This window comes from Ciona intestinalis, chromosome 1 (assembly GCF_000224145.3).
Source record: "Ciona intestinalis chromosome 1, KH, whole genome shotgun sequence".
Taxonomy (NCBI): domain Eukaryota; kingdom Metazoa; phylum Chordata; class Ascidiacea; order Phlebobranchia; family Cionidae; genus Ciona; species Ciona intestinalis.
The window spans coordinates 1,966,622-1,979,153 of NC_020166.2; the positions used below are offsets into that span (position 1 = coordinate 1,966,622).

General features: G+C 34.8%; 2 protein-coding genes and 1 long non-coding RNA gene across 8 annotated transcripts in view; 1 reads left to right on the forward strand and 2 right to left on the reverse strand.

The window, feature by feature from the left end:
* Window positions 1–344: 344 nt before the first annotated feature.
* Window positions 345–6,564, reverse strand: LOC100187321 (RNA polymerase II subunit A C-terminal domain phosphatase SSU72). The gene is made up of 5 exons (XM_026838361.1): window positions 5,917–6,564; window positions 5,246–5,389; window positions 1,535–1,674; window positions 1,349–1,467; window positions 345–947 (listed from the first exon to the last, which is right to left on the reverse strand). Exons 1-5 carry the CDS (start codon window positions 5,988–5,990, stop codon window positions 846–848), a joined length of 579 nt encoding a protein of 192 aa, XP_026694162.1. The 5' UTR covers window positions 5,991–6,564; the 3' UTR covers window positions 345–845.
* Window positions 6,565–6,679: 115 nt separating this feature from the next.
* Window positions 6,680–12,532, reverse strand: part of LOC113475034 — a 9,890-nt gene continuing 4,037 nt past the window's right edge. Inside the window, exons 2-6 of one of the 6 annotated variants that reach the window (XR_003396770.1) lie at window positions 11,419–11,517; window positions 10,435–10,586; window positions 9,513–9,654; window positions 7,707–7,989; window positions 6,680–6,864 (exon numbers count right to left, since the gene is read on the reverse strand). This is a non-coding gene — a long non-coding RNA (uncharacterized LOC113475034). Of the gene's footprint in view, window positions 6,865–7,647; window positions 7,990–8,925; window positions 9,254–9,512; window positions 9,655–10,434; window positions 10,587–11,412; window positions 11,518–12,532 lie in introns of those variants that run through there. The other 5 variants (XR_003396773.1, XR_003396769.1, XR_003396768.1 and 2 more) reach the window with 5 other exon arrangements.
* On the forward strand, window positions 8,439–11,892 carry LOC100177098 (sulfotransferase 1C2-like). Its single transcript, XM_002128269.5, has 7 exons — window positions 8,439–8,708; window positions 9,524–9,637; window positions 9,813–9,922; window positions 10,450–10,597; window positions 10,895–11,010; window positions 11,209–11,365; window positions 11,734–11,892. The coding sequence occupies exons 1-7, from the start codon at window positions 8,477–8,479 to the stop codon at window positions 11,844–11,846; spliced, it is 990 nt and encodes a 329-aa protein (XP_002128305.1). The 5' UTR covers window positions 8,439–8,476; the 3' UTR covers window positions 11,847–11,892.

Sequence of the window (12,532 nt, forward strand, 5' to 3'; positions counted from 1 at the left end):
GTTTTTTTTTTTTCACGCAACAGTTTTCGGTCTGAAAATGTTTACTGTCTAAGATATTTACAAACCTGAAGCTATACATCAAAAACGAATATTTTTTCAAGCAATAGTGTTTACCTTTTTGCAAGGTAACTAAGGAAAAACTAAATACTACTTTATATTTGCGATAAAACACAAAGCGTTCCTTGTCCGCCATGCAACTATTTTGCTTTGTCAATCAAACGGCGCGGGGAAAATATCCTTGGCGGGAAAAGTTTCATAGAAATAAAAAATCACGACTCACCCAGGCCGATAAGAAATCTCACATTTCAGGTTGTAAAAAACTACGAACGCACCAACACGTTTGCATGAAGACGTGTTTTATTCAAGTAATTATTAAGTCCCGTGCAATAAATAAATTCAAAATTAACGTACACTGTCCAACCAAAATTTACCGGTTTGTAAAAGACCGTGCACCTACATTTGTTACTGCCGCATTACATTACAAACTATAGGCGTGTCAGTCGAACTCTTGCTTGAATTTGACAATTCAAAAACTGGAGGAAAATGAAACACAATAACTTAAGAAGCGAAAAAATACAGCATATACGAAAAGAAAGTGTTTTGAATTGCTCTGAAATCAAAAGTTCAAAAAAAGGAGCTTTGTCGTTCCGTAACGACCAAGTTGATGTCGCTGGAATTGTCCGACCTAAACCAAGGATATTCATCGTACTTAAAAACCAGGTGATTTCACCACCTTCTGAAAAAGACATGATGAAACTGGTCGGTAGAAACGCTACAAGCTGTGTGTAGCCTATCAACCTAATAACGAAAACTATGGCAGATTTAAGAATGAAAAAAGATTAGAGTCAATAAAAGTGCACGGAGTGTATAATTCGACGCTTCGACCGTTCTTCGAAATCCTGTAGTAACTCGTCTATGTCGTTGTCCAGGTCGTCGGATCCTTCCAGCTAGAAAGTAAAAAATAAATTAATGAAACATTAAACTTCTGTCAGGGGTAATAATCGTTAATAGCTGATTATTTTAATTGTTTTACGCCATGCAAAGTTTCCACTTGCAATTTTGCATATTAAGGCTTAACAGGTATGAACACAGGCGTATAGCATCGAAACCAGCATTCGTCACTCATGCCATCCACATCGGTGCAATAACGTTGCCACAAAAGTGTGTTCAGAAGAATCATTTGTATCATGTGTAAAAGAGGTGTGTAATTCGATACCCGTGCCAATACCTGACGTACACCCACCCAAATGCTCGACAGTATACATTCGTGTATTTTAACATTTGCGTTGTCCATTGTATTTAAATACGCCCGTTTCAAAATGGCCGACGGTGTGTATTTCCACGCTACCTTTTTCGAAAGTTCGCAAACAACAAATGCGCCAATGGTTGCTTCTTCATGATTATCTTGTATATCAAGGTTTATAACGTGTACTGCTTCCATGGTTTCGGATTCTCGAGTGTTAAAATCTACAAAGACAGAATTTATATCAATGTTAGAAGTACGTTGATCAAAATTTTAATAACCTTTTGTTACCTTCCATTATTTGGTCATAAACTCTTTCCTCCAACGTAATAATTACATCAAACTGGCCAACATAGTCTTGAAACCGTTGTGGACGATCTTTGATTCGTCGATTTCGGTCCAACATGTTTAGCACGCCATTCTGTGTATATCTATGTACGTTCGGAGTCAAGGAATACGGATTTCGTATGGTTTATTGTCATTGGTGTGACAGTGTTATGCGCTATATGTGTTATTCTATTTATAATAATGAAAGTAATATAATATACAAACGCTTAATTGGTGAGAAGATTTGTACGTCTTTCTTTTATTTAAAAACCTGTAAAATATGAAGTTAGTTAATATAGTCATTTATTTGTTTTAATTCACATAATGTAATTTATGACGTTAATTGCTGTTTGACAAAAAACTCATAGTCCTTCTTCACTTTTTTCCAAGTCGATGAACGTAATCTAAACTGACAGTTTAGACGCGTATATAAAGACTGGCATTTGCTTTTTCAGTTTAGAGCGTTATAGTACTCTACTGCCATCTGGCGGATAGAAAATTGATCTTTTGTAATTTCGAATAATACCACATTGGCTGCATCCAGGCTGACAGGCAAAACACTTTACTACGTGTTCATGTATATCACTTTATTGAATATATATATACTGTCCTCCGGTGCATAATTTGTATCAAAACTTTGACTTACTTTGAAAATACATTTTCTTGAAATTCGAAGCACTTTGTTCAAAACGTCTGAAAAACAGTTACATTACAAATTACTTACATTAAAAACGTGAAATCAGCCGATGATTTTCCAACCAACTACACCGCATACACAAATTTTTATTTATCAACCGACTAATATAGCAAGGAATGTCTGAACAACATTTTTTTTCGTTATGTGGGAAGGGGGAAGATGGGACACCGTTTCATTATATTGTCTCGTCGCAATTGGAAGCAAACAAAGAACATTTAAAGAAATACAAAACTGTACCCTCACGACTTCCATATACCGTTGATTATGGTTTAAAAACGGCCTGGATATTTAAATATTATGTGCTGCAGGTGTCCCATCTTCCCCCCACACTCTACTATATTTGTTCGCCAACAACAGTGGCTATTAATAGTCCAAATTGTCGGGTTTAGAAAGTAGATTACTTTCGGATTTTAATACTTTCAAGTTTCTAAAAAGCATTATAAGAACAGCATGATATACTTACCCAAATTCAGGATTACCAGTTTGTGACAACGCTACCAAACAAGTGGATACAAATAACTTCATTTTTCCAGAGCTAAGAAAAGGATAGTAGACGAGTGAGCGAATGACAATTCCTACACTTCTTTAAAATATATCTAATAGCTTATATATGTATAATAAAATAAAAATTGAAAACACAGTAACGACTGCTCTTTGAGACTTCGCATTGAGCTGTTGGGAAAATTTTCTTTTAGTTGGAGTAATACCACAATCGTATTTTTCATTTACTCTTCGGTTCTGGTGCTGGGGCATTCTGTAAAGTAAGTTTGAATGACTTGTAATGCAATGATAACTTAATTTATTAGTTATCTCTTCGAATACATTAACGAAGATTAAGATGCATTGTACAAAAGAAATTGCAAGCGTTTATACTTGGCTTATAGGACGTCTCAACTGTGGGATAAGATGGGACAACTTTATTACATAGGATCCAAATATATCCTGTGTTTTAAGCAAATAGCACCGCTTTATGGGAAACGTGTGGATACGGTTTTATAATTTTTTGAAATGTCTTTTTTACTATCAACACTCGTGAGAATACGGTTTTAACATTCTTGTGTTTTTTTTTGTTTACTAACAAATAGGACGAGATATAGAATGAAGCCAATCTTAACCCAACCTACAATATAAAATATTTATCTGTGCAAGAACACCCGATTACAACATATAACAGTTTTCTAAAGCTATAAACTGGTCAAAGGACTAAGTTAGACACGAATTCATAACTTAAAAACAACCAATCACATAGCACCATTATTTTCGCGTCCGATTACGATGTGCGCCAGTCATTAGTGCAAAGAGGCGGACGCGTGCCAACTGTATCAGCACACCCGGTTACTTAGTTAACAAGTTACCATAGAGGTAACTTTGCGGGTGATTTTTATATGTGGCGTACACGTTATACAACCCCCCAAGAGACCATTGGTTTAGAGAAATTTCTGTTGGGAGCAAACTATTTGTCCAAGAACAAACAGGGCTCGCAACGGTGGCACCGTCGAGCTCCAAACCCAATTGGCGAGAGGCGAGCGCCTTAACAGGTGTGCCATGGCGACGAAAAAACTGTGTTTATTGAAATAACATCTAAAGTATAGTACTCTTGGTAGGGGTAAGATAGGGTACAGTTTGCACCGAAATTTCATATTCCCTGATCGTGTTTTAAACAATTAACAACTCGATTTTAGAGTCGCAGGCTATGGTTATATAACTCTGTAAACATTCTTTGTTTACTACCAAATGGATCACGAAAAGAAAAGGAAAACATGTTCCATCTTACCCCTACTGTAAATACAAAAGCTACTAATGTTGCAGAGCAGTTGATGCTTTTTTTCATTTTAAACAACCAGTACATGTGGTGTAAATGTGTTGCACCTCTTGTTGAAGACCTGATTAAGCTGCCTTGACTGAGCATATTGTGGACAATAACAGGACTGACATAGCCCTAATGGCACAAGACCATATCCCAAAAAATTACCATGTGTGTAATTTGTGGATGCGTATTTTTTCTGCCTGGCTGACAAATTAGATAACCCATATGTTGGAGCAATTGCTGACAAATGTCTAGATCACACATTCGCCAACAAAGGTACTCGCAACCAGCCTTAGCAAGCGTGCTTACAACTGTGCCGCTTACAATGGAATTACTTTCTTTGTTCTTAATTATTTTTTTGGGTCTTAGAAGTCCAGCTCTAGACAATGTTAATGGTAATAGATGCAAACATGTATCTTGTATTGACTTACAGTTGATAATTTTTTCAAAAATTCCTTAGAAAAACGACTATATACTGTGTAGTTGCAACAGAGTGACACTACCATATCTATACATACTTGAATAGTTAAACATACATGTTTACATTAGCATACCATTTGCATATGATAAAATATGCTTATGTCATCATTAACATGCATTAACAAGACAATTTAAAACATAAAACAAATTTGAAATACTTACCAACAAATTTTGTAGTTAAGCAGAATAATAAACAGGGAGTAACGCCAGTGCCGGTTCTGTTTGATACCTTTAAAAAAAATATAAAATCAGTTATATATAATATATATAAATTAAATATCTATAGAAATCCTAAACATTTTAGTGTTTGATAAATATTGTTCTTCCAGACTAAAACCTGTTTTTTAACATTACATGGAAAGAAAATCATATGTGATTTTTGTCTTTTGACCCAGCTTGACTAGGCCTATATATACATGTTTTAAAAACAAAATTTACATACTGTTTCTGTGTAAGAAGTTCTTTTCAATCATATGTCAATCATATAGCTGAAAGAAGCAATATTCTCTTCAAAATTATCATCATCCAGTTTCTGTGCTTATATGGAAACATATATTAAAAAACTACAATTTATCTTTTTCGTGACTTAAAAAACTAAAAGGATGCACCAAATTAAGTAGAATATAAATAAATATAATAGTTTTTTTGGTACTGGTACCAATAGTTTACACAGATTTCCTATAAAGGATACAGATTTCTGTCTTTTTGTTTCAAGTCAGTTAAAATATCATCATATTTTGTACTAAAACTGTAGACGTTTGGTCTATCGGCAGAAGAGCCGGGCAGTTTCACTTGATTTCCCGACCCAAAAGATTCAACCGCATATCCTCGCTTACTGAAAAAAACAAATTATTGCTTTAGGAATTTGAAATTTCATAATGCAGCCCTTGAGATACTTTAGTTTAGAAAAAAAATCTTTGCCACAACATGTCAAAAATCTGTGCCTGTCTAGTAAATGCATAACATTTGAAGTAATTAAGAAACATCACTTAGTTATTAATGTTAAGTTGTTACAACACAGGTGTTCCGTTCCATACACTCCATATTTAACTTTGTGCGTGATATTTATATTTTCATTAACCTTTTTCCACCTACGAGTTATCAGCAAATTAGGTATCTAACTTCGTAACTTAGTAAGCGATTGTTTTTTTCCGGATGGCTAACAATTTAGTAAACCTACAGGACCATCGGGTTGAAACAATAGCTGTTAAGTGTCTTGTCCAAAGACACATATACCTTCAGTAAACATTTTACTACCAAACAAAAGGTACAATTAATTGCACAGCAAGCATCTTTGCCACAATTACATACCAACTAATTAGTAATTACACTGAACAGGTTAAACACAAACACATAACTTACCTCATACACCTATGTGCTTCCATGCTTCTGTTCATGTTACTCGAGCAAACAACAGCAAAACTTAACTTGGGCATTTTTATAAAGTCAGAATGTGGTTTTGATTGAATTACTTAAAGCTACAAAAAAAGTTTTAATTAGATACACCATGCAATGTTGGGATTTTTTTAATTAATAAATAAAAAAGTCAATTTTTATTCTCGTTTAAGGACCCATTGACGATCGTTATAAAATGGGTGTGCCATAGTAGTGTCATTGTACGTTGAAAAAATTAGTTAACAATAGTAAATAGTAATGGTGATTTAATCTATGAAAATTTGTATTTATTTATGAAAAACGTTAAAACAAACTTTTGTATGTGTTTCCAACAAATTTTAAGCACCAAACTACGATAGAACCCCAAAGATGATTAATTGAATACGATTTAGATTTCTGAAACTATTGTAAAGGTAAATCTCGAAACAAGAGATACGCGATAAAAGTAAACGGAAAAGGCAAATAACATTAAACTCTGCGACAAATTTGAATAATTTGAACCCGATTTTTATCGAGTTTTTACGCTACTTTTACACTTACACAGGTTTGGAAAAGAAAAGGCGTAATAACGTGACGTAAGAGTGAAATGTCAACCAATGTGTCTTGAATGTAAAGTAAAAGAACGGAAATTTTGCGAACGACCATTTTCGGTCTGTTTTTATTGGAACCACCAATATAATATTACACAAATTCTTTCAAGACTACACGTTTTTACAATATTAAGATATCCTAGTTTAAAAGTTTTATTTTAAATTTCTAAAAATCATGTAATTAATTTGAAGTTAGATAGTGTTGGAGTTGCGTGACTGGACATTTTACTTTACCGTACAAAACGATAGAGATGTCCACGAGCCGTACTCCAGCTACTTTTGGCCAAACCGGAGCGGAGCTGGAGTCTGGTTTAAACATGCTTTCCTTAAAGAATTTTATACATATGCATAAATACGCAGTAAAAGCAAAGGTAGACGTAACTTTGTTAGTTTGAATTAGATTCCTTAGACACAAATAAGGACTCGCACCCAGCCTAACATTTTTAAAACGAAACATGAATTGGACAAAAAAGACAAATATGATCATGCATTCACATAAAGGAGACACTCTTTTCCTGGTCATTGCTTAACAGAATATTTTTGTCTAGTGTTAAATCATAGACAAATAAGTTGTCTATGGTTAAACACAGAAACAAAAAGAGTAGAACGCGCAACTAATCTCTTTGCAACTACCCTAAACCGCGATATATTCTTTTTTCTATTCACGTGACCGCCAACTCGGTCCCAATTTCGCTTGGTTTCCATTGTAAAAGATAGGCGCACAGTGGTTTTAGGAGGTTTTAGCTGTTTATTTTAAAAACTACACTAACTCTTCCAGTTTATTGGGCCAGTTTAGTTTTTGGTATAGGTTAACGCTTACAGTTTAGCGCTTGTTTGGGAAATTAATTATTTAATAAATTTAATTAAAAACATTTAAACAAACGATTTGTTAGAAATATATATAAAACATTTAAACAAACGATTTGTTAGAAATATATATATACGTTTGAAAATAGTTATTTTACCCTATAAACTTAAATTAAGTCAAAAAAACGAAGAAAAACTACATAAAACGCCCTGGCTTCCTCTGACTACAATAGTAAACGGGAACGAGTCGTGAAAAGGAGAGAGTGTATCATGCTCTCTCCTTTACCGACATTAGAGATGCGCGTTCTATATTTTTTATTTCTGTGATGGTTAAATCATTGCGTTACCGGCAAAACATACGTTAGCTAAGGACAGGAACAAACGCTGCTCGACGCTCGCCATAAGAACTTTGTAACTATATAAAACAGTTCTGACGTCACACACAAAAGCTGTGAACTAGAACTTGCGGCGTCGAGCAAAATATTGAAATTCAGCGAAGCGAACAAATACACGTTGCGGTTGTGGTACACTGCTAAAGAGCGAGGCGTTGTAGTCACATTCATAGGTTTACTGTGAAGTGTAGTTGAAGTCACGGTGCTAGTGAGGAATCCTCCCCCCGCTTGCCTATAGAAAAAACGAGAGACTAAAAAAGGAAAAAAGAAAATCATTAGACCGTAACGGTATTTCCCCATAAAAATCATATACTAATAAATATATCATATATTATTAAATATCCCGGATTATGGTACACCTGGAGCAGCAATCTTGGTGTCGTTGGAAAGAAGAAGCGACACTTCAATTACGTATCAAAAATATATTAAATAATCAAAGAACTTTTAGTTGGGTGGGCCGTCAAACTTTGTTAAAGTATGACACGCGATAAAATAAAAAATCGCTAATAAAAATTAACAACATTTTGACACACGTTGATGTATAGCAACATGCAGAACATATTAAAAAAATGGGGTAATATCGCCACTTGTTTTTACTTTATTAATATTTTAGCAACCCACACTTTTAGTGTATTATTCATAGACCGATTCTATCGTCACTGCACCTAGTGAAGTTTATATACGTGACTTTACAGATTATCAATAAATGTTCTATGATTTAGTTGGTGTAGTTTTAATATGGATAAAAGTTTCTTTGAAGGCGTCCGATGTCTTCTTCCAGAAGGAAATAACGTTGATATGCAGCAGTTCGCGGATTTTTTCAACAATGCGCATATTCACCACCCACAAATAAAACAGTATAACGGTTACAACCTATTTCCGGGATTCGAACCCAATACTGCGGATTACGTTTACAACAAATGGGAACCTAAGAGTGGTGACGTCGTGGTGTGTTCGTACCCCAAAACAGGTATACATATAATAGTAATTTTTATTAACTGTGAGAAAAACCTGTTAAAAATATCAGTTACTGTGTGTATACCTTTTTTTGAATGAAAGAATGTAACTTTTTATTCTCGCGTGGCCGAAAAAAGATATTCGTTTTAACACAGATGTTCCGTTTCATACACTGCGTGGCAGCTTACGAGTTACAACTTATGTAATTTTGTGGGTATTTTTCTGTTTTATGTTGTATGACTGACAATTTAGACAACCCGTTAGTGACCCATTGCCGTTAAGATGTCTTGCCCAAAAACACATACGCCACCAATGGTAGCAGCGACGAGCCTTTAACCCATTACCTCTGGATTACAGACGGTCGTGCTGACCTACTGTGCCACGGCGGCGGACCCTTTCCACCCCTGCCCGTCGAACAGTTTAATGAATTTAACTTTTATGTACCCTTGCGTGTTGAGGCAACAACACGGGTGTTCTGTTTCATTCACCTCGTGCCAACTTAGAAGTGGTGTCTTAAATTACACATATGCAATGGTAATCGAACCTCGAACCTCTGTACTAAAGTAACTGTATTAGTTATTTCTATTAATGGTTTTATTACAAAAAAGTTGTTTTAAACTTAAATGATGTATAACCAACTGCAACGCTAAGTATTTTGCGGATGAAAGTAAAATGCGATAGTGTTGTTAGGTTTAAACACTATTCATAGAATGTTAGTTGTATAGGCTACATACCATTTCCCCTACGAATACGATTACCAAAAAATAAGTGGGTTTATAGACTTTACTAATGGTCGTAACTCATTAAAATGTTTTACCTGCGGAACAGGCACAACTTGGCTCCGTGAAATCATCCATCAAATACTGTACAGCAATGAACCTGATCTTCTTGCAAAGATGAAACACTTTTCGCCAGTTTTTTCATGCTTGGAAATCGGGCCAGGTACTTGTGCATTAACGCTAAAACATGTAAGAATTGAAATATCCTTAGCCAGTTTAACACGAAGGGGCATATTTCATACTTCTCCATGATTACATTATTAATCGTGTGTCAAATGGGACGAGAAAATGGAATAAAAAGGTGCCCTCCCACCCTACTATAATTATTTTTATATTAGTCAGCAAATTCGAAGTGGTGGATAATCTTATTATGCGACGAAGAGTTTTCATGACCCACTTGTCACCAGCATGCTTAAACTTTGACAAGTTTCAACGTAAAGGTGTAAAGGTTAGAAAATACATAAACACCATTGACAGTATGTTACTGAAAAGTCTGCATGTATTTTGATGATGTTTTGTTTCTGCACTGAAACTGAAAACCATAGAAACAATTTTATGAAACAAAGCTAACAAAACGGCATCTTAAAAGTTATTGCGAGACGTTTAAGAGTCTGTAACGGTAAAGAGTGATATGCACTTAATTATTCTATCACTAGATACATATTGAGTATGCGCACCGATTGAGTGGCGTGGGAAAAGACGAGACACCTTTAACACATAATGTCCAAATATCTTGTTTTAAACAATTAACAACGGCCTATGAGAGTCGTGGGGATACGGTTTTATAATTCTTTGAATGTTTCGTTTTCTACAAAATGGGACGAGAAAATAGAATAAAAAATTGTGTCCCGTCTCACCCCACCCGACCCCAGTATATGTATTAAAATTATTAGCTTTGAAATGCCTCAATCCGTCTATGTATAGGACATCGGTCCTATTTAAACTATTACAAATACTTACAATTTATTTTATCAGCTTATCTACATCATGAGAAATCCCAAAGACCAAGTTATTTCCTGGTATCACTTTGCTCATCAACACCATTTCATTCAAAACAAAGTCGAACCTTGGGACCAACTTTGTCCTGAAGATTTCGGCAAGTTCATTGATATCTGTATAGAAGGTGGGTTGTGTTTATTACTTGTCGTTGCTACCATTATGGGTGTCTTTGGGTAAAACACTAAACGGCGTGTTTAAACAATTACCTATGGAAGTTGTGAGGATACAGTTGTAAAATTCTTTGGCTGTTCTTTGTTCACTTACAATGAGACAAGAAAATAAAATGAAAGACTATCCCATCTTCCCCCACCCCTGTTATACGTGTCTCACATTAACCATTTTGGTTCAGGCAAAAATGTTATTTCTTTCTAGCATTCTCACTTGAAGAATGACAGTCGCGTTATTCCATTAATATTAACAGGAAATCAAGGATACTTTGGAAAGCAAAGAGAAGGCTACTTGGAACACGTAAGATATTGGTACGAACATAAAGATGACCCAAATATTCTATTTGTGATGTATGAAGATTTAAAGCGGGTAAGAAGGAATTGAGGAGGCATATTTATTAGTTACTTTCAATGCAACCACAATGGTAGCTGCATCGAGCAACGAACCCGGTACCTTCTATCGTTACTAGCCGAGTTCTCTAGCAAGTATAGCATGGCGCATACTACTATACAGTTACGTGACTGCCCCAAATTAAGCTTTTAGTAATCTCCTAGTTCTTCAAAACAGGATTTTTGCAAAGAAGTTCGGAAAATATCCGATTTTCTTGAAGTACCCCTTTCAAATGCACAAGTGGATCAAATAATGAAAAACACGTCAATACAGAGCATGAAAAAAAATATGCCAGACAAAGCAACAGACCTTGCAAAATCTATGGTCAGAAAAGGTAGTCAAATTTTAAAAAAATGTTGATTGAGAAAGAATGAATTATACACTTACTTATCCTTGTGAAGTGGGGTAACTTCAGAATTTATAGCATGTGTTCCAGAATTTATATCATGTTTTTCCTAATGTCCTTGGATGTCAAACACCTCTTGCCTGCAAAATATGTTTACATTAGTTTTTTTTTTAGAGTACACTGCATTATAAATGTATCTTGTCTAAACTCTCAGCTATATATTAAAAATAAAGAAAAAATACGAGGTGTCTGAAACAGACATACATGTTATAAGGACTGTCTTTGTCCCGGAAAGCGAGGATAAATAAGTTACATTTATTCGGATTGCTATCCATATAACTAAACTACTTTTACAGGTAATGTAGGGAATTGGAAAGATCATTTCACAACCGAACAATCACAATATTGTGACGACAAAGTGAAGAGAATATTAGGAAACACCGACATACAGTTCACTTACGAACTTTAATCGTAACATCTCCAAATATTCTTTATTATATGTATGTTTTCACTCGGCGAGTAACTTATTGTTAATACATCTGTTCTGCTGCGCAATCTTTATGCACCGTTGCCCAATTACTAATTATGCAATTTTTTTACGATTATTTGATTTTTTATACGACTATTAGTTTGGGAAAACATTGACTGACTACTAGTTTGAAGCAATGATCGTAAAGTGCCTCACCCAAGAATACATACGTCTACAATGGAAACAACATTAAGCTTACAAAACGACAAAGAAGTTTCTTGTAAATACGCTTTTTACCACAAGTGTGTTTGCGACTGTTTTGTTTGTATGAATGTAACTTACTTTATCCCCGCGTGGCTGGAAAAAGACAGTCGTTATATACGGGTGTATACATCACCTCTTGCCAGCTTACGAGTTACCATGTATGTTACATTTTTATGTTTCTCTATCCTGTATTATTTAGCTCATCATTAAAATATACAAGTTTCACTTCCATCTTAACATTTTCCCATAAACAAAGGAATCACTATTTAAACATGTCAGTTTTGTGCAGGCTAAGAATTGTTTCCTTCATGGCGTTTAATCAGCTCGTGTACATTTATTAGATTTGAACGTGCCCATTTATTAAGTGTACACATACGTTTATGATACAGCTTACTTTACTTTCGTTAATTTTGTGAAATTCA

Bases quoted from the DNA above. Each gene is read 5' to 3' on its own strand.
- LOC100187321 (XM_026838361.1), bottom strand. From the start codon at position 5,990: ATGCCCAAGTTAAGTTTTGCTGTTGTTTGCTCGAGTAACATGAACAGA. The intron at 5,390-5,916 runs GTAAGTTATGTG...TGTTTTTTTCAG, and splicing joins GAAGCACATAGGTGTATGAG to TAAGCGAGGATATGCGGTTG. The intron at 948-1,348 runs GTAGCGTGGAAA...TTTACTTTCTAG, and splicing joins TTTGCGAACTTTCGAAAAAG to CTGGAAGGATCCGACGACCT.
- LOC100177098 (XM_002128269.5), top strand. From the start codon at position 8,477: ATGGATAAAAGTTTCTTTGAAGGCGTCCGATGTCTTCTTCCAGAAGGA. The intron at 9,638-9,812 runs GTACTTGTGCAT...TTTTTATATTAG, and splicing joins ATGCTTGGAAATCGGGCCAG to TCAGCAAATTCGAAGTGGTG. The intron at 9,923-10,449 runs GTTAGAAAATAC...TTATTTTATCAG, and splicing joins TTCAACGTAAAGGTGTAAAG to CTTATCTACATCATGAGAAA.